This window comes from Rattus norvegicus, chromosome 5, assembly GCF_036323735.1.
Source record: "Rattus norvegicus strain BN/NHsdMcwi chromosome 5, GRCr8, whole genome shotgun sequence".
NCBI lineage: Eukaryota > Metazoa > Chordata > Mammalia > Rodentia > Muridae > Rattus > Rattus norvegicus.
The window spans coordinates 81,735,519-81,762,004 of record NC_086023.1 but is presented as its reverse complement, the minus strand read 5'-3'; the positions used below and the strand labels follow the sequence as shown (position 1 = coordinate 81,762,004).

The 26,486-nt window shown below is 52.2% G+C and overlaps 1 protein-coding gene across 8 annotated transcripts in view; it reads right to left on the bottom strand.

Moving 5' to 3' along the window:
- Positions 1-26,486, bottom strand: part of Col27a1 (collagen type XXVII alpha 1 chain) — a 118,681-nt gene that overhangs the window by 19,498 nt on the left and 72,697 nt on the right. For 6 of the 8 annotated variants that reach the window (XM_063287351.1, NM_001411859.1, XM_063287352.1 and 3 more), the window contains 16 exon segments: positions 23,303-23,356; positions 21,630-21,683; positions 21,338-21,391; positions 17,106-17,159; positions 14,170-14,223; positions 13,725-13,769; positions 13,591-13,635; positions 13,315-13,368; positions 12,495-12,548; positions 11,774-11,827; positions 9,753-9,806; positions 8,239-8,292; positions 5,191-5,298; positions 1,315-1,368; positions 1,119-1,226; positions 164-217 (listed from right to left, as the gene is read on the bottom strand). In XM_063287351.1, the coding sequence (XP_063143421.1) occupies positions 164-217; positions 1,119-1,226; positions 1,315-1,368; positions 5,191-5,298; positions 8,239-8,292; positions 9,753-9,806; positions 11,774-11,827; positions 12,495-12,548; positions 13,315-13,368; positions 13,591-13,635; positions 13,725-13,769; positions 14,170-14,223; positions 17,106-17,159; positions 21,338-21,391; positions 21,630-21,683; positions 23,303-23,356 (954 nt within the window). 8 annotated transcript variants of the gene reach the window in all.

Below are 26,486 nucleotides of genomic sequence, written 5' to 3'. Positions count from 1 at the left end.
CTAATTCTACCCTTGCCACACCCTAACCTATGGGTCCAGGAGTCCCCTGAGGAGGTTATGGGACCCACATCTCCTCCCCTCTGGTGGGAAGGACTGAGCTCAGCATGCAGGGAGAGAGCTCCAGAGGGTGAGAAGGAGATTTCCCTAAATGTGTGTCACTTACATTATAACCAGCCAATCCTGGTTCTCCTTGGGCTCCCATCCGTCCTGGAGCACCCTAGAGAGGAGAGGACACTTGCTGGTATATAGTACATCTCCCACAGCAGGACCATGATAGTGACTCCCTTCCCCTGACTCCAGCCACTCAGCTCAGCAGCCGTGCACCTATAGGATGTCTTGAACCAAGGCAGACAAGGCAGAGGCAAGGGACCCCTTCCCAGGCCCCCCTCCCAGGCCCTCCCTTCTCTGTGCTCCTAAGGTTTATGAAGATGTGATGTTTTTCAGAACCTTACTAGCCACTGAGCTGGCTGCTTTACTGCTCAAACTTCTGAGATTTCCAGTTAAATAAGTATTACTAAGAAGGGGGTTTCCCCTACTCTGTCTTCTCCAGCAAACTGCTGCCATTACCCGAGTCTGGATTCCAGGTGAAGCACTATCTAATGGACACTACTGTGCATCTTCCTAGCTTTTATCCATGACATCACACGTGTGGCAGGAAACCACCGCTGTGAAAGCTTTTACACCACCCAAAAGGGTACTGCTCCATTTACTCAAAAATGACACAATCCCTCCTCTGCTCCCTGATGGAGTCTTCTCTCACCTCCACTGTCATATCCTGGGCTCTGCCTCAGGATAACCTAGCAGGGCCCTAGGACTCTCTCTCAGCCATTCAGAGACCTGCAGCTCCTCATCCTGTACCCAGGGCTCTGGATCCTTCTCCACCCCTTGAGTATTTTATCAAGCAGTGTCCACAGAAAGCACCAGGGACCTACTGCAGCCTGTAGTTGGCAAGATGTGCTTTGCCATGACTGTGTGTATTCCCCAAAGGGATCTGTGATAGCAATGAGGTGACTAGGACAGGAAATGTAGGGATTCTGTAGCAGTGGGGTGGGTGGTTCTTATAGGGAAGCAAACAGCCCTCCCTAATCTCGTTCTCTTCCCCTGGCCCAGATCCTTACCATTGGTCCTAGGGTGCCCCGGGACCCTTTAGGACCTGGGGTGCCAGGGGGGCCAGGGTCTCCAGGGATGCCCATCTCTCCCAGCTGTCCTTGGTAGCCCTTGGCACCCTGCAGAGAGAGGGGGGATCAGCCTGTGACTGCTGGCGCAAGGAGATGAGTTGGGGAGGGATATGACCCTTGAAGGCAGGGGACCTACCTTAGCTCCCCTCTGGCCCTTCTCACCCTGACTGCCAGGCTTCCCTTCACGACCCTGGGAGGACACAGAGGCAAGAGCAGGAGAAATATATTTCAGGACCAAGGGAACCAGAGCAGCTCCAAGAAGCAGCCTCGGGAGCTGGACACCTGGCCCTAAACCCACAGTGCCGTTCAGTCCCCGTGCTGCGCAGCCTTGAGCAGAACCTTACTTCCTGGTTGGCGTCTTGGTCTGTGCCACGGACACAGCAGCACCTTAGGTGGCCTCCTAGAGCTTAAGGATTCAGCTTGGCGACACTGGCACATTCACAGCAGTGTCACTCAGAGCAGCCACCCGTTTGGAGTGTGGAGGAGACTTCTTCAAGCACAGGGCTCTCCTGCTGCCTCCACCATTGCCAGAGGTATGTGAAGCACACGGTCGGCTGTCTGCACTGAGATCTCCCTTTGGCTGGCGTTGTTCCGTAGGAATGCCCTTTACGGACAGCCATCCTGATTCCTCAAGGAGGGCTTGGCCCAGGTGCCACTGGCGTGCAGTCGACTCTGATACGGTCACCCGGTGGTCTCCCCCCACATCCCAGTCACTGCCATACAATCCCTGGGGGGGTTCCTCACAGCGAGCATCATGCTGGGACCCAGGTAACGTCCCCTCCCAACCCCTCTGTCCGTCTCATGTGTGCTCTCAGCTGCACATTTTCTGAAGCCTACTCACAGATCAAGTGACATTTGAGCTGGGGTGTCAGAGGGCAGATCTGAAAATTTTAGTCCAGAAAAGAGAATTTAAAAGGTCCTTTTAAAATGATTTTAAATCTTAAATTTTTTTATTCTTTTTTTAAAAAATTATTTAATTATGCTTTCATTTATTTATTTTTCGCGTGTGTCAGGGAGCGCATGCCACAGGGAAGATATGAGGTCAGAGGACAACCTGTGGTAGTCGGTTCCCGATTTTCGCCATGTGGGTTCCAGGGATTGGCCTGTGGTTGTCAGGCTTGGCAGCAAGCACCTATACCGGCTGAGCCATCTCCTGGACCATTAATGCTCTCGAAATACTGACACAATGCTGAAAGACTATTTGGGACCTCCTGGGCTAAAGAGATGTCACTTCCATGCACCTGACTTGTTCATTTCTCCCTTTCAAGTACTCACTGGAGGACTTTAAATTATACACATGACTCTCTTATGTCTACCACACAGCACCAGCCAAGCGATGCTGCTTTGTCAGTGATAAAACGCTGGCCATCCTGTGACCCTCTCCACAGCTTCTTAGGCACAGTGTCCTGCTTCAATGTGACTCTCAGAACTCGTACAGTGGGAGGGGTTGGAACCAGGCCCCTCCCACTGTAAGCACACTGTTGGGGGCTGGGGGGAAATCCTGACATCATCAGACTACCTGAAGGCTGGGGCTGGGGCTAGAAAAGAAGCCTCCCGCTGTGTCCTATCACAGGTAGGCAGAGTCAACTACTGCTGGGGACACAGCTAAGAAACGTGTTTCTAGGCAGTTTGGTCATTGTTTGCACAGCCAAGAAAAAAAAAAGATGGCATCACTAGTCTGCATGATCTTACATGACCACTGGTATATGTGCCATCCCCTTGAGGACGAAGCATCGTCACATAGCGTGTGACCGTAGTCACATTTCTAGAAAGGCTCTGGTGGCTTATAAAATGCTATTTCCAAGTAATCAGCTGTCTCCAACCCACGGAGCACAAAACATTCCTTGGGCAGCCACAAAGCCAAAGAAACCCAAACACAGAGCTTGTGCCCACAGCCCAGTGTGCACGTAGGCCAGAGTGACTCTGCCAACCTTGGCATATGAGAACTGTGAGGGACCACGGAACATGAATCTCTCACATCACTCCTATGGCTACCATAGCCACGTGACCAACTGCAGCCACCGCCAGCAGCTTCTACATACTTTTCCCTCCAAACTTCCCGATTTCTGTGTGTTCTTGTGAAGGGTCGTCTCGCTCAGTGTTTCTCCTCCCGACGCTCTGGTGTGTACATGTGTAAGAGGCACACATCTGAGTATGCAGGTACACATGCCTGTGTGTGCATTCGTGGAGGTCAGAGGACATTGTATGTCTTCCTTTATTGCTCTCAACCTTTTCACCTGGAGACAAGGTGTGTCACTGAACCAGAAAGCTGTGTTTCGGCTATGCCAACTGGACATCAAGCTCCTAGGATCAAGGTCCCACAGCACTGAGGTCACCAGCACACAGTGGCCATGCCCAGCTGTTCAATGGATGCTAAAAATCCAAACTCAGGTCCCCACACTTGTGCAGCAAGCCTCTATCCACTAGACCATGCCCCCATCTCCCTGTTTTCTCCTTATAACCGAGAACACCGGCGTTGGGAGATGGACAGCTGTTTGCCTGACACACTGAAGGAGGGTTATTCAAGCCAGGAACCCAGGGGATGTCCTGGTCGGTTGCTCCCCCACTCTACAGCAGAACCACACACTCGCCGAGAAAGTGGCCGTAGGACTTCAGAACTCAAAATAATCTTGGCACACATTCTTTCTAAATTTTCAACATAGTAAGACTGAGGCCAGAGTGGGCTAGAAGCCACGGCAAAGGCACACAAGGGAATAGTGAGGTCAGAACCATCCCTTCCTGCTAAAGCCCTCCTTAGCCAGGGCTGAGGAAAGCAGCAGAAGGCGGGTCTGACAGGCACCCCCTCCTGCACTCTTGGGCTGGGCAGTGACCTCATCCCCTTGCTTCTGAGGCCTATTAGCACTTCAATTCTATTTTTAGGTAACAAATACTTTCCCACGGCCAGTATGCTGCTGGCTAATCTGGATCCCTCCCAGACTGGTCACTTTAACACTGAATAGCTGTCAGGAGCAGGCTAGAAGAAGCACGGGCTGCTGAGCCCACTTAGTAGCAAGAACCTGACTTGGAGGGGTGGACAGTAGGGAACTGTAGAGTGTGCTAAGGCTAAGGCTGTCTCCGAGCAGACACCTGCAGGCCTGACACTCTGGTGGCTTGTTGCAAGGTGGCAGGATTCCAGAGTCCTGCTCCATACACACCCTTGGCTCTGTCACACATTAAGCTCTGGGCCATCAGGCAAATATCCGAATGCCCTACCCACCATCCTATCTGTCTTTGCCCTCACAGCCTGAACAGGCTCTGAAGTCCAGTGAGTCTACTGCAGACAGACAGGATGTACATACAGGGGTTCAAATCCAGGCTCTGCCGTTTCTTACTGTGTGGCCTGGGCCAGGTTCCTTTAACTGTCTGAGTCTCCCAGCCTTCAAGGATGCTAGCTAATTAAGGAACAGCCTAGAAAGCACTAGGCTGTTTGCTGTCTGCAAACACTGAAACAAAATAGTTTCTTTCCTCTCCCTGGGTTCCAGGGCCCAGGGAAGATACTCATAGCGTCCGTGGTCACAATTGAATAAACTTCTACCAGGGTGAGGGGCAGAGCTGTCTTTTCAGTCAACTATGTGTGATCTCTCTGGTGTCACGTAAGGAAAACAAATGTGAATTACACAAGTTCCTGGTCTCCTTGGGGACTCTGAATGACTCTGAAAGACAGAGACCTAGTTCAAGGTCAGGGATGGCTTCCAAGAATAGGAACTGTCTGTCTGTGAGGACAACAGGAGGCACACAGGGGTATAAGATCAGGAAAGAAGGCAGAGTGTGCTCAAACGGGAGGGGCAGGTACAAAGACCCAGGAGCAGGACAAGTTCATCCTAGGAGACAAGAAACCAGGCTGGGTGTGGAGCTGGATGAATGAGGTTACGGGGCCAGAGGGAACAGAGGTTTTCCTGAGGGCACAGGAGGCCACAGGGAAGCTGAGTAGGGGAGTGACAAACTAGAGAATCTCAGGCGGTCTGAACACGTATGAGCATCCCTCACCCAGCACCCCATGCTGTACACTCACCCGGACACCAGTGATGCCTGGGGGCCCAGGGAGCCCCTCCTCTCCTTTCAGTCCTTCCTGACCCTTTTCACCATGTTCACCATCAGGACCTGGGTCACCCCTGTCCCCCTGGGTCAGAGGGCAGGATGAGGAGAGAGAGAGAACATCAAAAAACCAGGTCATCAAAAGCCCTACACCTCTGGCATCCAGGTAGTTGCCAACATGCCTTCAGTACTGGAGTCAGCCTCACCAGAGCCTTTTCATGCAGGCATTCATTTAGTATTTGCTACCAATGGGGAAACTGAGGCAGAGCTAAGACAAGCCAGTTGACCCCAAGTGCTACCATTTGGAGTACAGCTAATCTGCAGCTGGCACCAAGTCCTGGAAAATGGGGACCCAAGGGAGGAGTTCTTGCGGGTACAAGAAGGTGTAGCAAGGACTCCCTGAGGCTGAGGACTCGAAGAGTCTTTCCTATGAAGTTCCTGCATGGGCTTCAGGACCCTAGGCTCAGGCATTTTGGGTTCTCCATGGCGCTGGTTTTGCAACAAATCATGGGTTGCAAAACCAGTGGAGGGAGTGTGGCTGTGTGTACTCTAGCTCTCCATGCTAGCTTCACCATCTTTCCCTCATGCCCCTGTCAGAGCTGAGCTCCTCCAGGGCAGGGTGTGGGCTACAGTTCCAGCAGTGGCTGCAGGGCCAGGGAGTGTCTATCAGAAGTCCATCTCCAAAGGGATGATGGGTGTGGACCTTGCAACATGTGGCAAGGCCTTGCTGAGACTGTTGCAGGTCCTGAGAAAGAGGGCAGAGGGTCCCATTGTGAGGAAGGGGAGGGCTGGGATTCAGACTGACAAGGAACAGTGCTGACAACTGCACGCAGGGCTCAGAGCAGCCACGGGAGAGGGGCAGAAGGCACCTGGGTTGGCCTGGCCAGGAAGAGAGACTCAGGATACAGATGTGGTGGCTGGAGCCTGACCTTCGGGGGAAATGAGGCTGGCATGTAGAGTGGTAGGTACTTTACAGCTTGGCCTGGGGGACAGCTGTCAGTGTCACATGACAGAGGACAGCTCGAACTGAGGAACAGGCCAGCTTAGAGCAGAGCTGGGCACAAGGTTTGCACGGTCCCTTTCCACTGAGCTTGTCAGAGTCCAGACACCGCCTGGCACAGAGACCTGCTGGCCCAGACCCCGCTCTCAGACTCCCCTGGCTCGAGCACTGTGCTCCTGGCTTGTCATTCTGGCCACCTGCTGTCTCACTTGTAGGCTGGTTGCTCCAGGTAGCCAAGCTAGGCCCAGGGTCTGGCCGGAACCAGTCTCCAGTGACTGTTCATGGCCTGACTCCCACACAGCTGGAAACGGGGTGCTGTGGGGCCCATGAGAATGGCCTGTAGGGGTCCCTGGAGACTTTTGGAATCCTTGATATCTGCCAAGGCTCAGAGAGCCTTCTGGGTGGCCTCTCTCAATCCTCCCAGTCCACAGATGGAGGAAACGAGCCCATGGATAGGCAGGGAACTGAGCTCAGGGGACCGCGTCCCACTCACACTCAGATCACGATCCTGTAAGCGCTCTTAATCACTCTGTAACTCCGCCAGTTTGCTTGTTCATAAATGGGCTTCTGTATAGATGGAATAAGAGAGGTCAGAGGTCGTGCACCTCACTCAGCACAGCCCGTGGCAGTGTGCACTGAGGGTCACTGCCACCACGGCTGCCATCAACAGAGATGCTGCTCTCGAGAGGACTGTGAAGTGCTGCGTCCATTGGAGAAGCAGCCGACTGCACAAAGGACATGAAGTATAGGAAGCAGTCTCTCCCAGGACCACTCAGGGGTCAGGAAGGTGTTAAGCATCCGAGTGACCACTCTAGTCCAAGGACAATGGTGTGATGGAAGCCAGAGGCAAGAGTTGTCAAAAGCAGAGGTAAAGCAGCTGTGCAAAGCCTGAACCTGCCCTCCTGCCCCTGGGGTAGAGACTCCAGGAGAAAAGTGGGCATGTAGAAAGGGATGAGGGGGCTGTGACCCAGGCCTCTGTTTCTAGCTGAGAACCTGCTGGAGCAGCCTGGATGAGCTAATTCGCAACAAGTCCTTAAGGTGTGCCAGCATCGACATTTCCTACACACACAGTGCTTGTGCATTAGGCCTGTTGACCACTGGATGTGGCCAGCACCTGGCCAATGAAGGCTCTCAACTGATTGCCCCTGTGGCAGCAGAGCTGGGGCTAAGAGCAAGTGGATAAGTGGACGACAGGGGGCGCGCTTTCACTTGCAAGGAAAACAGAAGCGCTGACAAGGCACCCAGGGAAGTGTTCTCTGGTCCCTGGGTGACTGTGAGGAGGGTAGGACGTGCGGGCCAGGCTCTGCGGTTGGGAAATTGAGACTCAGAAAAGCAGAGGTGCTTCTGTGAGATCTGTGGAGGGCAGGTAAGAGGGGAAATACAAGACAGCTGGAGTCAATTCGGGGTTATGGCATGACCAGTCATCATAGAGAAAGCCTACCGGCGAAACAAGGTTCAGAAGGAGTCTGGGACAGGTCTGGTGCTGAGGGAGGGGCTGTGCCTATTTGCAGTTTCTCATCACCCACAGCTCCTATAGGGACCAGCAGTGCCCACGGAAGCATCTGCGATTGGCTGATCCCTCACCCACAGCCAGACTCTGAATCCACGCCTCCTTGCCTTCCCGAGAGCCTCATTTTCCCCTTCTTCAGATTGGTGGTTGGGTATACAGATCCTGGGCTGTGTGTCTACAGCAAGCTTTTATCTGTTTCCTCATCTGAAGGTTGAACTCTGCTAGCATCGACGGACGTGACTCAGAGGGAGCAGCATCAATTGTGCCTGGCACCCTTGGGACTAGCTCCTCCTGAGTGCTGGCTTATGGACACCTCGTGATGATAGGAACTTTTCAGATCTTTAAGTGTGTTTGGAAGGGGACGAATATAAAAGCCGCAGGTAGAGCAAAGTCAGCCCTGGAACCCTGCTGATCCGCCCACCAGCCTCCACTGGGGAGGACCTGCTCTTTCATCACTCTGTGGGAACTAGAGCAGGGTTAGAGGCCATTCCCAAATCCTGGCTCAGACAACTCACCTTCAGCCCATCTGGCCCCACTGGGCCAAGGTCTCCCTCGAGGCCTGGCTCTCCCTGGGAGAAAAAGATGGAGAGGTATTACTGGGTAGGAGTGCAAGGGTCATTCCCTCCCTCTGGGGGTGGGGGGTGGGGTCAGGAACCCACTGGTTCCCAAAAGCTGAACATGTGAATTTCTGTGGGACAGAAGGGTCACAGAGCCTTATGGACCAGGTACCCTGCTTTACTGGTTGAATTGGGGAAGCCAGTGTGGTCTGGTGGGTCAGAATGGTTTCTGGCAAATGCCAACCTCAGCATCACTGGTGCTTCTGTAACCTCAAGTAGGATCTTAGTTTCTATAGGAATCCCTTTCTTGTCTTGTGGAAAACACGGTTAGCAGGGAAGGAGATGACCCACTCATGGGTGGTAGCCACCTGAGACCTCCTTCTGAGAGTAAGTATTCCTGGAACCCCATCTTAGATGAAGAATGTAAGGGTAAATGATAGACTTGGGTAGGCAAGTTCTAGAAAGATACTAAACATGCCGAGGCCCTGTCTGGTGTCCCTGTTGGTCCTTCAAGCACTAGAAATCCCCAGTTCTCCAACCAGCTGCCACCCTAAATTGGCATCTCCCTCTGGCTTTAGAATTCAGAGCTGTCCAGAGGCAGAGCTAGGAGGGGACGCAGGTTGCAAATCTATGAATGGCAAAGGTGTGACAAGTGAGCAGATTCTGCTCTTCTTGTACCCATGGCAGACATCAATAATCAATCCACTAGAACATCAGCTCCGTTAGAGAGGCCTTCTGTTACTACATGCTCCCAGACTAAGAAACGTGCCTAGTACACAGTGGGTGTGAGGGGAGTGCTCATCTGCCTCTAGTCTGAGTCTAGATGGGGCCTCAGGACCTTTCTTAACACCGCTTTCTGAGGAGACTCAACTGATCAAGCTTGGTGGCCATGCATGGCTAGCACTTCAAAGCTCTAAGCTCTCATATGCTGCCCTGGGGCCCTCCCTCTCACTTTGCCTTACTTGTAGAGGCTATGGAGACTGAGCATGGGGAGCGTGAAGCATCACAAGGAAGACAAGATGGAGGCTGAGGATATGGGGTGAGGACCTGGTGCCCCTGACTACACCAACTCACTCACCTTGAGGCTTCCCTGCCCCATCTGCTAAGTGCCAAGGATGCCTGCTGTGTCCTTACATTTCTCAGGAGTCTACATTCAAGCAGAGGCACAGAGTAGAGAGATGGACACCGGGGTTTCATGGGGCATCTTAGAGCAAGGCAACCTTGTGGGTCTCATTTGAAAGGTAAAGGCTAACTGTGGAACATCTTTGGAAGGAACACATATTTGAAGGAGTATTTGAAGGTGAAATATCTCAGTGGTGATGCTGGATACCCAGGGAGACAAGCCAAAGCTGTCAGGACTCCTGGGCTGTTTCCAGTTGGGGAATCTGAGAATTTTGGGGGTTGACCCAAGTCCTTTGCCCACTGCTCACAGGAGATCTGGGAGCTCTAGAAGGGAAATGTACTTCACTTACCCGTTGCCCAATGAGCCCTTGTTCCCCAGGAGGGCCCAGAGGTCCAAGGTCACCCTAGGAGAAGCCAAACACAATCCGTTGGGTGGGTATAGCCAACCTTAGCCTCCACCAGCCCCTCTTAGTTCCAGCTCTGATTAGGACTGGAGAAGCTGGGGGAAGTTCCTTCTCGAGAACAATAGAGAAATTCTAACTCAAGTCCAAACCCTGCTCCAGGTAAGTCCTGGCCATGGGATGCTCCTCCACTAGGTGGTCAGACCTCCTTCACCATCACCTTCATCACTACCATTAATTACTACCAGGACCCAGACCACCAAAACCACCATCACCATCACAGTCAGCACCACTACATTACCACCACTATAATCACTATTACCATCAAGATCATTACCATCACCATGACCATCCTCACCATCATCACTGCATCAGCATCACCATCACTATCAGCATCATCACCACCATCACCATAATCACAAAACCATCAGTATCGTCCTATCACCATCCTCACCACCATTATAATCATTATAATAACAACTAGCACTGTAGTCACTATCATCACCACTCATCCTCACCACCTTCACTGCATCACCACCAATACCATCACTATCCCTTCCACCACCATCGTTACCGGTACTATCATTATTCCTACTACCATTATCATCATCCTTACTATCATGACTGCATTACCACCATCACCAAAACCATCATCACCACCATCACAATCATCACCATCCCCACCACCATCAATCTATCATTATCAGAAGCACCACCATCACCACCATCACTGCATCACTACAATCACCATCACTGCCATCACCATCATTGCATCACCACCATCTCCATCACCACCATCACTAGATCACCACCACCATCACTGCATCACCATCACCACCATCACCATCACTGCATCTCTACCACCATCACCATCACTGCATCACCATCACCACCACCACCATCACTGCATCGCCATCACCATCACTGCATCACCACCACCATCATTGCATCACCACCACTGCATCACCATTGTCACTGCCAACACCGTCATCACTGCCATCAGAGTTGGTCATGCTGTTCTAAATACATTTTCATTCGAATGAGCTGGACCTTTGCAAAATCCTGAGGGAACAGTGTCATCCTTCAGAAGCTAGCCCAAATGACAGACTCAGGGTCAAAGTGGGTGGAATGACTAGGGTAGCCATGGCTGGAGAGCAGTGGGGATGAACACCAGCCATCCTTCCTCTTCCTTGAGATTTGGTAAGAAACCAAGCAAGGGAGAACTCAGAACACCTGTACCCTCCCCTGAAAGGCCCCTCTCTTTTGGAAACATGTACACCACGTTCTCTGTTGGTGTCTGGACACTAGGAAGTGGCTCATGGTGCCCCAGCCCAGTCCTGAGTGGAAGAAGCCAGTCCTATGCACTTTATATGTGAATGGCACTTCATAGGTTGATGGCTTTTTCTAATTGCTTGGGCAAAGTGAGGCAGAGCCGAGCCAAGGCCAGGAGCCCCAGGCCTGGTTTAGCTCCCTTAGAATGACAGGACACTGAACCACGGGACAGGAAGGATTTTCTTGCCGTCCTACAGTCCCTTGCCTATTTCCAGTCCTCCGGGCCAGCGTGGCTCCTAGGCTCTCAGGTCTGCAGGGTAAGCAGGGTCCTCCTCCAACAGCAGAAGACGGATAGGGCTCCCCAGGGCTGGGTATCAATAGGTGCCTGTGTCCCCACAGCTAATGGGGTCACCTGTGCTGAAATGCTGATGGTATCATGCAGACCAGGAGGGGCACATGCCCCAATGGGGGGACCAAAACAGGTGCCAGACAAAACACAGCTGGGCAGGGGATAGTGCAGGGGCTCTGAGCTGCCTGGGAACTGGACAGTGGGCATGTCAGGCCTGCTCCCTAGCCAGGACAGAGACCCCATTATCCCAAGCACAAGAAAGGTCTGTTTCTCCTTCAGGGAGAGGACCAGGCTGCCAGCTGGGAACTGATGTCAACAAGTCATTTTCCCATCTTTCATCTTGTCTCACCTTCATACCGGAGTCCCCAGGAAGGCCAGGTTCTCCCACTGCACCAGGCGGCCCCTGCAAGAAAGAGTCACTGGGCTCTCTTGGAGCAAGGGCTGGCTCCTTGCTTCAGGCAAGCAAAGACCCAGAAAGAGCAAGGGGTGTGCTCAGGTCACACTGCAGGAGTGGGGTTAGGCTGCAGCTTCTGAGTCTCAGCAAAACTATAGGGTTGGTTGCAAGCTGGCAGAGCCTCACACTACCCAGCAGCCGGACCCTCTGCCTGCCCACGAGTGCGGTTTACCACACAGGAGCCTTTGGCAGACAGACAAGGAAAATCCATGATTTGCATGGGGTTGTGGGGAGGAAGAGACCAATGGTGGGGCAGGCCTAGGCCTGTTCTGCTTCTTTCTGACGCTGGACCAGGTTGGTGAGGGTGGGAAAAGGGGACCCTCAGCAGGCTGGGTCTCTGTTCATGATTCTGTACCAGGCGCAGTCTCAGAAAGGCAAGAGGTGGGGAGGACCCCCTAGGAAGGTCCTTGTTCTCACCCAGTGCTGTGAGGCAAGCTCCCAGTCCCCCCCCCCCCCCGTGTCCTGCATAGATGTGTTTTCTGTAGGCTCTCTACCCACCACTCTGCAGCACCGACCTAACCCTCTCTGTAGGGCAGGGCAGGGATTGGCTCCTGACCAGGAGGACTGGGATGCCCCAGTGGCAGTAAAGGACAAACCAGGCCTCCTTGACACTTACCTTGGGTCCCATCTCTCCTGGAGGACCAACTGGCCCCTGAGGTCCCTGAGAGCCCTGGAGACAGACAGACACACAGTTAGAAGACAGCCTGGGTTCTCCTGTGGGGGGAGTTATGGAGAGGCTGAGTCACGCAGTCTGGCAGGGTAACTAAAAGAGAAGATCCACACACCCTACCTCCAACCATATACAGTTCCTCTTCACCTACGTCCAGGGTCTCCTCTGCATCCAAGTGAACCTCAGCTGGGCTGCCTCACCCCCCACCTCACCCCGTTACAACACCCATCTTTGGAACTTTTTCACTATGCTCTCTCCTGCTCTGCCCTTGTCCATCCAGCCCCAACTACTCCTGGCCTTCCAGAGTTCAAAGGATCTTCCTGGATCTCCAGGCTGGATCCCCACACACTCCTTGAGGAAGCTCCTCCACTTCCCCCAAACTCATCCCTTGGGACATCTTCTGAAGGACCAGCTATGTGCCAACAGCTTCCATTGTCTTTTCCTTGCCCTTCACAAGGACCTCACTATCCCCTTGCCTTCTGCCTTTCTGAATGCCCAGTGTGCCACCTATACGTTTCTTGGGCCATCTCCACAACCACATAGCAAGTACAAACCAGTTATCTCCATTTAGTAATGGACCCAGTGGCCAAATAAGCCAAGACTCACCCTAGAACTCAGAGCCAAGATCTCTGCCCCTGGGAGTCAGGACTAGCCCTGTCCTTTCTATCCCTCCCCATCTGTCTACCCAGACAACAGTCCCTGCTAGAATCAGACTGAGAACAGACTTTCAGGACAGAGGTACCAGAGAGAGAAGACAGATACCTACCGGTTCTCCTGGGAGGCCCTTGGCACCTGGAGGGCCTGAGGGACCAGGAATGCCCTGTGGAAAAGCACAAGTGACATTAGTCTCTTAAAACTTCTCCATTATCTTTCTCCCTTGGCCTCAGGCTGGTCCTGTGGTATATCCAGGTCCCCACCTCACCCTTAGAGCTGAGAGAGAAAGTAACCTGTAGGTTCCCATGACAGTCAATAACTCATGGTGATCTTTTCCCACCTTCCCCAAAGCCCCATATTGAGAATTTTCAGAATTGACGCTACTTACAAGGAAGCCTTTTGCACCTGAGTGGCCTCGCTCGCCAGCTGCACCCTGGAATGCACAATGGGCATCTTTAGAGGCATGTGTCACAACAAACTGAGGAGGGACAAGGAACCTAGTATAGGCAGGGCCTGACATACCTGCTGTCCTGGCTGGCCAGGTCTGCCCCGAGGCCCTACACGACCCTGTGGGAAGCAGAGCATGTAGAGGTGAGAGCGGCTCATGAAGACCCCTTACATAAAGAGGGGTCCCAAGAGGCCAAGTGTTCTCCTTAACACATTGCCTGTGAGCAAACTTAAGATCTAACAAGGGGTGGTTGCCACAGTCACCATACAGGTGCTGGGGTTGGGAACCAAGGACCTTTCCTATGGAAGGGAACAATCAAGCACATGCACATATGTGATCCCCTCAATCTCTCTCTCTCTCTCTCTCTCTCTCTCTCTCTCTCTCTCTCTCTCTCTCTCTCTCTCTCTGCAGCAGAAGGACAGTGACAAAATGAGTTGCAGGGAACAGGCTCTGAATCATTCTGGGGCATGATAGTTCAGGGTCAAGGGTTAGGAGGAGCAATACAGCGGATGTCTGTACCTTCAGGCCCTTGGACCCCTGCTCCCCAGCTGGTCCATCAGGTCCTCGAGGGCCCTGGAAAAGGAAGAAGATTCCAGCACAGAGGACTGGACGGCAGGGGTCTCCCTTGGGCTGTACACTAGGAGGATGAGATTGCCCAGAACCTCTGGCTTTCCCTGCTCCTTTTCTTCCATACATAGTCTGAAGTAGGTCATCTGCAATGGCTTGGGTGACTCTTCAGAGGTCACAGCCTCTGGGAGTCAGCTGGAGACCCTAAATGCAATGGATGCATGGGTCATTCTGTCTAAATGTCCTGGGTGGCTGCCACCAGCCAACCCCATGTCACAGATGTGGAGGCTGAAAGTTGAAGCAGAGAAACCTGTGGCTATGTTCCCACAGCCAGGTCTTGCTTACGGCCTCCTACTCCCTCCCCAATTCATGACCCAGTTCTGGGGAGATGAAGGCCCGCAGGGTGGGGGCATCCCAGGTCACAGATGAGCCTGAACCTGAGAGATGCTCCTGGTTCTGGGCTCTGTGTGTGACACAAGCTCACACCTCCCTGGAAGGGCACAGCTATTGGAGTGGAGGCTAAGAGGCCTGAGGGACGCAGTGCACTGACCAACCTGCCTGGGACCAAGCCTTTTTAGGAGGAAGATTGAGACATAGTCACAGAGAAAGTAAACGCATGGAAAGGGTCCTGGTATGAAAGTGAAGTGACTGTGGTTGGTAATTGAGGGTGGAGTAGAATTGGAATCCAAGCCAACCAGATGCCTGCTTGGATTCTATTGTCTGCCACTGTTTATCGGGATGGGAGGGAACTCCCCATCACGGGAGCCAATAAGAGGGTCAGAACCAATAGGCTTGCTTTGCAAGAAGGTTGTACATGGGGCAGAGCATTGGAGAAAACAACATCTAGAAACCAGGGCTGAGCTGTAGAGAAAGAGGAGGGAAGAGACAGTGGATACCAGCCACGATGGGTGCCCAGCCATTATTCTGAGCTATGGCACCAAATAGCCTATCCTGAAGGTCCGCCCGCTACCCTCCTTCCCTTGTGTCTCAGGCAGGCCTTCCTATGCGGCATGCTAGGGTTCCCCTTGGAACCACATCAGAGACCACCCTGGGGTTGCCCTCCAACTGGGTCCAGTCAGGCTCAGCAGAGCCCCTCCTGCCAGGGTCAGAAAACCCAGCAAGAAAAGGGCAAAAGGAAAGAGGGAAACCCAGTGTATGTGGCCACCCTAAAGCCAAAGCTCTTGGGAAGCAACTGGGTCTGCATACCCAACCAAGCCGGCTCTGTTGCTGGCCCATTTTACAGAAGGAGAAGGAGAGTAGAGGAGGGGAAATCGGCTGTCTGATGTCCAAGCTTACTCTGAAAACTCAGACGTAGCACCGGGCATCCCAAATCATAATACCCCTTCAGTAGGAACTCCCCACCTGAACAGATGAGGAAAGCCTCTGAGAAGTGAAGAGACTAGCTTGAGGTTGCACAGCCACAAACTGGGAAGGCAAGAGACTTGCCTCACTCATGGTAACTGACTGGGTACTTTCATTCTTTTGCAGAGTACTAACGGGCCACCTCTCTGTCTCCAGACCCTTTCTCTCAGCATAGAATGCCCACCCTATGCATAGGCAGGAAAGCCAGCATAAGCCTTCAGATCTCCCATGGCACCCATGGGGAATCTGAGAGTCAGAGAACAAAGAGCTTTTCAAAGGACATAGGACAAGCTTGGCAGAACTCAGATTTAATAGGTGCAGTGGGCGCCTCCCTAGGTCCCTGGCCCCACGACTGATCCCATGTTCCAACCTCAGCCAAACTTCACAGGAAATGGCTCTGGTCCTCGGACATCCCATCCTGCCCTGAATACTCTGATAGGAGCCTGGCTTTCCTCAATTGGGAGGCGTGTAAGAATTGGGAGGGAGAGTCTTTTAGTCACTGCTGGGAAGGGGTGTGGGGACAGCTCCCCATTTGACACGTGGATGGCCCAGGCCTCCATGGTTCACCCCACAGCTAGGTCAGGGGCCACCCAGAAACCCTTAGGCCTTGTTTCACTTAAGCGACCCAGAAGGAACGGGTACTGGGAGGGACCCTAGTGGCCAAAGCAATGTCTCATCTTTCTACCACAAGATGGCTGCTCTACTCCAGGCCATGTCTTAAAACTAGATACAGCCAATAGGAAATGGTGTCAGAAACCCACATGGAGCTTGGTAAACAGCCTGGGCAGCCGGCACCATCCTGTTTCCTCCTCACAGGGAGGCCACGTGCCTTCACCCCAGGATAGGAGACCATTCCGTTTACCCTTTGGAACTTAAAAGGAGACTAAAATTGGCATGTCAGAGTCGGATTCCCTGCATTCAGATCTGAGCTCTACCCGTTCAAGTTCAAATCTGCACTCCAAACATTGGGGAGGTTGAGGCAGAATCACTGTGCAGCTGAGCAGCCTGAGACAAGTGTCTTAACCTATCTGTGTCGGCATTTTCTGAAGGCAACAACAGCACTTCCCTGGCAGGGTAAAGCTGAAGGTTAAATGAGCTACTGTATGTGACAGACAGCACCAAGTATTGGTGAATTCCCTAGGCTGCTGTATTCAGATGAGCTCTTGTCTTAAAACTCCATGGCTCCCCACTACTCTTAGTGGAGAGCTTTGACTGTTAAAAGCCAGTAGGTATGCGTGATCTGTATCTGGGTCACAAGGCCAGGCAGGGTTTAGGCCTGCCCTGTTGTCCCATGTGTCTGCTTCCAGTGGTGCCTCACGTGGTGGGAACAGTAGTGGAATGAGTGAAGATTGATTGAGGCTCATTTGTGGTCTCTGGACAGCCAGGTGTGGTACTCAGACACAGACTGGGAAGAGGGCTCTGGCTCAGTCTCCAGCATCGGACTCTGGCTGTGCCTGGCCCCTGGCCAAGAAATCACAAATCCCAGAGTGGGGCGGGGGACAAGAAGCTGAAGTGTCCTGGCTTACCCGGTGCCCCTTGGCTCCCCTCATGCCTGGCAGTCCTCGAGATCCTGGAGGGCCCTGTGGAAAGAAGGCAATGGATTAGAAGCCCCTTCAGGGCATGAGAGCATTGGTGGGGTAGGAAGCCAGCAGCCACAGGGCTGAGAAGCAGGCACTCTGGCCTGCAGGGAGAAGCTCTTGGTAAGTGGCAACCCTGGGCGTGGCTAGTGTCCTGGGGTCTGGGTGGGCAGAGCTTCCCTAGACAAGTCGTTTTCCAATCTCACAATCTGCTGTGAGAGGTGACAGCAACATGTGACGGGTATCACTTCTCATCCCCATGCTTTTTATCTCCTCAGAGGGCATCTGAGTTCTGTCCCTCATTCCCAGCACACACAGCCCTGGGTAGGTTCCCTCAACCTGAGGCATCAGAAGTCTTGGAGAAGGAAGAGGAGGAGGAGAAGGAGGTAAGAAGAAGGAGGAGGAGGAGGAGGAGGAGGAGGAGGAGGAGGAGGAGGAGGAGGAGGAGGAGGAGGACGAGGACGAGGACGAGGACGAGGATGAGGACGAGGAGGAGAAGGGAGTCTGTTGGGTCAGGGTGGGGACAGAAGTAGGACAAGGCAGAGATGAAGCGTCAGGACTGAGCTAGGTACAGTGGTTTGCACCTGTACTTGGAGCATCAGGGAGTTTGAGGCAGAAGCCCTGTCATAAGTTCAAGACCAGCCTAGTTCAGTTTCTTACTGCAGTCTGAGACCCCATGTGGAGTCATATTACTGAACCTGGAGGCTGAGGAAAAAACTGGCAACCGTTAGAGGTTTCTGAATGTATAAAATGAACCAAAACACAATTTGAAACCAAAACTGTGAGTCAGACATTTCAGGCTGTGCTTGCCTGTGTTGTATCATCCGACTCCACCAGAGCCATGGCTGTGAACATACAACACACGCAGTTCACACTGCACATGACATCCCAGCAAATGCTGCCTGGAATACTTGGGCTCAGATTCGAGCTGGCCGTCTGTTCTAGACAGCAGTGTTCAGACTCATTTCTGTCCGCACAGAAATATGTCACTCCAATAAAGGAAAACAAAGACTTTAAGTATCTCCCTATCACCACATCCAGCACTCAAGTATCAAGTGTCAAATTAACATATCTTTAGACTGTGTTAGAATGTTTGGTTTTGAAAATTGCTTTGCCATCTTGAGTTCCATTTTTTTTTAAAAAAAAAAATCATTCATTGAAGTTTGGCTTAGAATTAGAACAACATTTCCAGCAATTTCTGAATGGTCCCAAACACACTTCTGCCATTTTTATTACATATTTATGCAAAGCAGAGTGTTCAGCATTGATGATTAGATTTAAAACATCTGCCAATCAACTCTGAAAACTGGCGAGGCTGCCCGGGGTCCGGCAGTATCAAATATTCAGCCAAGCCGTAATCCTCTATGTAAAAGTTAACAAGCTCTTCCATCTCCGTGGGGTGCAAGCGTTCATATTTAACAGATGGTGAAATGATTCGGATACCAATGACTGCTCCAAAGGGAATTTCTGTGTGACTTACTGTCAGGCGGTGTTTGACCTGCAGAGCTATTTTATAAACCTATATACCTGGAGTGGCATGAAAGTCTCTTGCCTGAGGATTCGTGAGTGGAAAGGGTTTAAGACTCTCTGGCCTGACCTAGTTTGAGTTCTGGGCCAGCTGGGGGATTCCACAGTGAGACCTTATCTAAAAATCAGGAAGGAAGGAAGGGAGGGAGGGAGGAAGAAGAAGGTAAGAGGCAAATAGGAAGGTGAGGGCAGAGTCAGAATGGTAGCATAGCTGGGTCCCTTAAACTTGGCACCTTGGCTGCGCAGGGTTCTCAGAGAGCACAGATAACCCTCTGTGCCAGTCAGCTAGACCTGGTGAGGGAGGCAGGAGACTTCCAGAGAAGGGGCAGCCTCCCCTTGGAGCCCATCCCCATCTTGCTTCTCCCACAGCCCTGAGGTGTAGACATATTAGCGCACAGACCCACTGGGTCTGCCACTGCTGCGGCTGTAGGTAAGGGCCAGCATGCAGCCTGACATACCAGCAACCCCAGGCTTGCACGGTAAGAAGGCAGACTTGGCAGGCAGCTGGTGGATATAGTAACAGGCCGTTTTCCAGAATGCTCTCTCAGAAGGCATATAGCACATCCTCTGAGGTCTCAGGAGCTTGGTTCTGCATGAGCTAAATTATTTGAAGGACCTGAAGGAACAGCACCACAGCAGGACACAGTTCCACGGCCACTAGCTGTGAGGCCTAGGGCAAATGGCCTCACCTCGGTGTCCTCATCTACAGCTGGAATGACGAAAGCCCCTCTTCCCTCAGGCTGGTGGACATTGAAGGGACCTACAGGGTCCGAGGACCTGCCTCTCTCTACCCAGTCATTGGTCTGGGATTGAGCTCAGAGTGCAGAGTGAGGAAGTTAATAGGGCAGGAAAATGCTCATCAGACGGGCAGAAATGACACTTCAGTGGTAGACACCATTGCTGTGGTGTCTGCCACTATGTCTCACAAGTAGCTGATGACTATGAAGTGCTCAGGTATGACAGCACATAAAATAACAGCTGATTCTCACCTCAGTGGTGATTGCTGCATGATCCTGGCTGACAGCTGGGGAAACTGAGGCAGAGGGAGCCTCAGGTATGAAGGTTCACACAGACGTGTGTATGTGCATGTGGCAACCAGAGGTCAATTCTGGATGTCTCCCTCTGTCAATCTCCACTTTATTTTTTGAGGCAGGGTCTCTCAATGAATGACTAGCTTGGCAATTCAGCTAGGCTGGCCGATCATAGAGCCCCCAGGGTCCTCCTCTCTCCACCTCCCCACCCCTGGGGTTCCAGCTGATCACCACCACACTTAGCTTTTCACACAGATGTTGAGGGTCCAAACTCAGGTCCTGGTGACTGCACAGCAAGTACTTTGTCAAGAAGGCCCAGAAGAAAGAATTTGAGGGCAGACCCTAAGCACTCCCGGGCTCAAGCATCAGTGGGCTTCTCGAACACCAGTGGGCTCTAACCGCCCCAGCTCTAAGCACAGGACAGAGGCTGGATATTGGACTGAAAACTGTCCTCTGCCTCCTGCTTCTTCCCACCATAGTCCCGGTTCCAAATCTCTAGCCAGACATGGCCTTCCCCTTTCGTGAGCAGGGGAAATATGCATGTGACTGGGACCCCAAAGGGTGGCTCTGCCCAGGGACACCTTTTCATTGGCTCAAAGGACTGTGGGGAGGATGCACCACCTGACTGACGCTTGGCACATGCTTGGTGAGGTTTACAAGTGTCCAGGTTTATCTTATCTGTATGAATCCCTTACTGCTTCTCCTCAGTACCTAACATGACCCTGGTATGCAGAAGGTGCTCAATAAACACCCGTCAATGGCCGTACAAACCAGGGTAGAAATGGACTTGGCTTTTCTCTCTCCCTCAGCACAGAACTGGTACGCGGGAAACCCCACCACCAGTTCACGCCATCAACGCTGCCTGCATTTTCTCATTCAGCACTACAGAGCTCCTTCATCTGGCTTTTTTGAGAATTCATCATTCCCAAATGTGCATAGGGATAAGGCTGTTCCCCACCTCCAATGCCCCTCCCCCACTCCAGGGATGAGCCTTGTCCTTGGTCTTAGCGAGTGCTCCACATTTCATCTACTTCAAGCACATATTCCAAACAAGAGCAGCCCCCAGCCACCCTCAGGAGTATACCTGACTCTGGGTATTCCAGGCCGTATACCTCCTGCAGCCCTCTCTAATACCACTCTTCCTAGGCAGCCGTAGGGGTCTCTGGAACCTTCCCATGGCCTCCGTCATCATGCCAGGAAGCCTCAAACACTCCCATAACAGCACCCCTGATTTATTAGATTTTCTATGACCATTCCTGAGGATGGATCACTCTCTGCCTTGTTGACATCTCTGTCCCCAGTTCTAGAATCCGCACAGATTACTCACTGTCTTGATAGAGCATTCAACAGGTTAAGGATAGAAAGGACACAACTAAGTGCTCCTGAGTGTCACAGGTTGCCCCGAATGAAACCTCAGGCCCAGGGCTCCATTCAGCCCATGATACAGTCACCACTGTCTCAACACACTTTAGGTTTCCCATGAACAAAATGTGGTCTCAGAGAAAGCTGTAGCATCGGCCTAGGAACTCAGCCTAGGGCTAGGGGTTGGGTGTCCACTCAGGTCTGAGACTTGAGGTCTGGATTCTGTATGTCTGTGCTAGGAGACATGAAAGATTTGTTTACCCAGGGTCCAGGCTCTCCAGGGTCCCCAACACCACCAGGTGTTCCAGGATGGCCCTGCCAAGGAGGAAGAAAAATGATGAGTCAGCTGATGACAGTGCCATATCCTCTCTCCTTCAGCCCCATGTCAGGGGATCAGCCCCAACCCAGGGTGTGGAGGTCAAAAGTCATGCCAGGCCAGGGATGCAGAGAGCTAGGCATCATGGCTGTTTGGAGCATGTGATGTGTGGAGGGAACAGGACAATCATCTGAGGCTACATCAGGAGAGGGGAGAGGATGCAGACTTACTCCTTACCATCGACCCCTTGGGTCCAGGTGCCCCTGGGGGTCCCATCACTCCACGGTCTCCCTGTGACAGAGACAGCAAGGCACATAGGTCATGGCTGGGGCTGAGGGACTCTGGGGGAAGGGGCCCAAAGGGAGGCAGGCACTTGACAATGGTCTATGAAGTCATTCCTAGCTTACTCACTTGTAAGTTTCAGTGGCAGGAAACCTCGCTTCCTCTACCAAGGTAATGTAAAAAGTGTCCCTTGGCCAGGATGATCCCAGTGAAAGATATAATAATTGCACCACCCCTTTGATCCTGGCCCACATCACGTGGTTCTCATTAGGCCTAGTAGCCCCTGGGCTGGACTTGCTGAGACAGAAGCAGCCATACTTTCTTTCTTTCTTTCTTTCTTTCTTTCTTTCTTTCTTTCTTTCTCTCTCTCTCTCTCTCTCTCTCTCTCTCTCTCTCTCTCTCTCTTTCTTTCTTTCTTTCTTTCTTTCTGTTCATGGCACTCTCTCCCCCATGGCACACCAGATCAATAGACATCACCTGTGTCCTCTAGAGCAATTCAAACAGGCCAGGGAGTCAAGGGCAGCAATCAAGGCTACAGCCATTTTGACTCAGTTTCTGCAAGACCCTCTTCTCCTCTTGGAGTAAAAACGAATTAACCATCCATTGTGTGCTGACACCAGTATGTACCTGACCCCCGGTATTCCATGAGGAGAAGAAACAGATCACTTCCTATAATGCAAGACACCCAGTGGGGTAGAGAGATAATGGGAAGCTCTAGGAAAGCTGCATCCTGGGACAGGTGCAGGGCTGGGAGGCACTGCCATAGGGGTATTACCACCTGATGATGGAAGGACTCCCAGCAAGTGACTCAAGAAGAATGGGCTTGGGAAGAGGGGACCTTCCCAAAGCAAGGGTGAGGAAGGGCGTGAGAAACTTCAGCAATAGAAGACCAGGGTTGGCTTTGATGCTGTGTGATGCTCACATAAGCTGCTAGCACTAAAGGACAAGTAAGAGTAAGAATAAGAGCTCCTCGGGCTTTCCTGTACAAACTTGGTGACTTTTGGTGAATGGTTACTTTAAAATAGTGTTAGAGTTAGCAGGAGAGGAGGAGCATGGGGGGGGGTTTCCAGGAATCGAAGAAGAATGAAGCACCTGAGTCTGCAAACTTATGAGGCCTCTACAGGGGCAAGGGAAGCCACAGACCACCACTTGGGCTTAGTTGGCAAAGTGTTGACCTGCAGTGATGGACCTGGTTGAAATCCTTGCTCTGACACTTACAGTCTGGGTGGCCTTGGGCCAGCCACCCTTTCTGCTGGAATTTCATTGGCCTCCTGTCTAGGACAGAGTTTCCAGGGGCGATAGAGACACCTGGGGGCAATGTCTCCTGAAGAATAATCCAACCACTGCTACCCATGCTGGGTGATGCCAGTAGGCAGCTGTGAGGACCCAGGATGCACACCAGCCCGTGGCCATGCCAATCTCTGATTTTGGGTATGGTTGAAGACAAGGGCTCTGGAATACAGGGACATGGGGTACAGAGACAGGAACACAGGCTCTTAGAGAACATGGGATGCCAGAACCAGAGGGAGGTGGCACAATTTCTACAGCCCCCATCCCCACTGGCCCTTTTGCCTTTCTCGATTAAAAAGCACAACCTCTGAGGGTTTGTCTCCCGTACCCTAACTTACCTTCTCCCCAACAATTCCAGGCTCTCCAACCAGACCAACAAATCCCATAAGCCCCTGGGAATGACACATCAGGAAAAAGGAGTGAATCTGGAGGCATGCTGAGTGTTCAAGGTTTTCTATCCCCTGGGCCCAGCCCACCCATTACCCCACCCCCTCAGCCCCACCCCCCCACCCCTCTTCAGCCCGTGCCCAGTGACTCTTATGGCTGGGACTGCTGTGGACAAGCATAGCCTCTGGGCTGCTTCTCCCCACACTCTGCCAGATGGTTCAGATTTGAGAGCCAAGTGGTGGGGCTGTTGCCAGCAACGCTGGGAGCTGAGCATTCTTCCCGTGCCAGAAGCAGGCTGGGATCCCTACACATTTGGAGATCTGGAGTGGGGGGAGTGAGCTGGGAAGAGGCCATCTGTCTCCATCTTTGGGGGCTCTGGGGCTGTTTCAGAGAGAAACAAACTTGTTGACTGGAACAGAAAAACCCTAACAGCCTACAGCAGAGACAGGGTGGAATCTAGGAAGTGGAGGCTTCTACTGAAGAGCTTTCCTTTGCTAAAAGCACATGCACTCAGACACACAGACATAAACACATGCACAGACAAACACACAAACACACACAGATACACATGGACACTCGTACACACACACAGGCAAAGACACACATGCAAAGAGGCAGACACACACACATATACACATGAACATGCATGTACAGACACACAGACAGATAACATATAGACATGCATGAACCATACATAGACACATACATGCATATACATACCCCATGCACAAACACACACATACACACACATACACACACACACACACACACACACACACACACTCCCCTCCTTTGGCTCTTTTTTAACTCTTGTGTGTGTGACAACTTGCCTCCAGGTTCCAGAGGCTTTTCTTAGTGGTCCTGCTGTCACCCTGAGCAGCTGAGCATGCCTAGAGCAGGTGAACAGCCAAGAGTCCCCAAGGAGGTAAAGCAAATTCTTGCTGGAACCCACCTCCTTTCAGTTGAGACACACACTCAGAGGGTTCCTGTGTGGGTCAGGAGGGCAAGAGAAGCTTTGGGGTGCCACAGATGTACAGCCAGGCATTTCCCAGAAAATTAGGACATACAGGAGTGGGTGGGTTTGTCCTGTGAAATCTGTTCCCTGTGCCCCACTTCTGAGGGCCAGTGCTCAATTAAGCTGGAGAGCCAGCCTCCCTGCCAGGGAGCTGGGAGGGGAAGAGGTGCTGCTTAGTTCAGAAAGCCCATTTCTCCTTCCCCAAAGACAGCTGTAAGTGCCAAGCTTCCAGGGACCAAGTATTGTGGCAGTCAAGTGGGTGGAGGCAGGGACTCAGACAATGCTCTCCCAGCCCTCTTGAACCTGTTCTCCACTGTAGGCCCCAAAGGTGTGCATGTGAGTGGGCCAGCGCCATCACCACCTGCAGGATGGCTTCCTGGCCAGTCTCTGGTCACTCTTTCAGAGGTGATATAAGGAGCTATGGGCTCATGGAGGAGAGCCAGGTACTCACTTTTGCAACAAGCAAACAAAACACGGGCATGATAACTCATACCTGGAATCCTAGTACTCAAAAAGCTGGAGCATAATCTGGAGTTTGGTTCTAGCCTGAGCTATGTAGCAAGTACCAGGACAGGCAGGGCTACAAAGTGAGTCCCTGTCTCAAAAGTCAAAACCAAACAACAACAAATCAAATAAACTGGGGCCTTTCTAAGGTGACAGTGACATTAACACCTATGAGTCCATGTGCCGAGGGCTTGTTACATACCTAAACCTGCACTTGGCACTCTGTCTATGCCACTCTTACTCAAACTCCAGGTGTATGGACCCTGAACCAACTGGTCTACCTACATGATATCTACAGAACTAGCAACCTAACAAAGGTCCCTCCCGCCTCCTGATGGCTCTGACTGTTCACGACCCCGGGTGCTTTTAAAGGGGCCCAGGGCTAAAGCACTGACAGACCTCCCCAACAGGAAGTAGTCAGACAAACGCTGCCAGGGAAGGGAATACACACACATGGCCTTATGGGCCTGGAGAAATAAATTGCATGGCAACTTTAAATTTATTATTTCTAGAGACCTAGAAGACATAAATCTCCAAAGAGAAGCCAGCCAGGATCTGAATGAGACATCCAGCAAGTGCTATTGCCCTGGCCTCCAGAGCTCCATGGGGTGCCTTCCTGTAGGGAGGGGTTTGGACTGGCAGTGAGTCAAAGGGAAAGGAAGCAGTCTCTCAGAGGCACACAGGGCTTCCTCCTGACAGGGTGGCCAGAGAGGCAGCTCTGAAAGTCACAGGCACAGCCTGCTCCTCTCTAGCTGGCAAGATATGGTGCATCTCCTCTCCTCGCAGCATTCTGTTGGGCATGGGAGGGAGGAGGTTCATGCTTCTGAGAATCAGACAGCTGTGAGACCACAGCTGTTCAACCATTCCAGATAGGTATTGACAGGCTCATTTTCCCTGGAGAGGTCCTGGGAAGGCAAGGCTCACACCTTGTTCCCAGCACCTAGGACAGGGCCTGACAAGCAGTCTGTGCTCATTGGTAGAAGACTGTAAGGTTTCTAGGAAATCAGAGGATTTTTCATTTTTGTCAGGGTAGAACCTGGGAGCTCAGAGTCTGAAGAGTCAGTTGGTTGTGAGTTATGCTTCTGCCAATGAGACTTTGAACAAGCTACTTAATTTCTCAGGGCCTCAGTTTCCTCGTTTGCAAGTTGGGGATGGTTCATCACAGCTCCCATCACAGAACGGTTGGAGGGACCGCAGAGGAGTGTGTCTAGTGCTTGGTATGGAGCCTGGTACCTCATGCAACAAATGAAGCCATTATCGTGATTGCAAGCACGGCCTGTGGTGTGAGCTTGGGGATCTCTCCTGGGGAGCCTGTGGTTCAGTCAGGGGCAGGAAACACCCACTCCTTTGCTATGGCCACCTGGAGAGGGGCTGGTGTCCTCTCATGCCTTAGAGCAAATGCAGGGGCCAGTGTTGAGTCTCAGCTCTGACAGCCTTCCTTCCTGTAACAGTTTATAACTGCTGGACACACAGCTAGCTAGGGGCTCTGCTGTCCTGGTGAGCCAGAGCTGTCCCAGGCAGGGTGTCTACACCTCTTAGCTCCAGTTCAGCCACTGCCCCTATGAGCATACATTTGACTCCATTTTTCCTCCCAAGTTTGTGACACAAACTGCAAA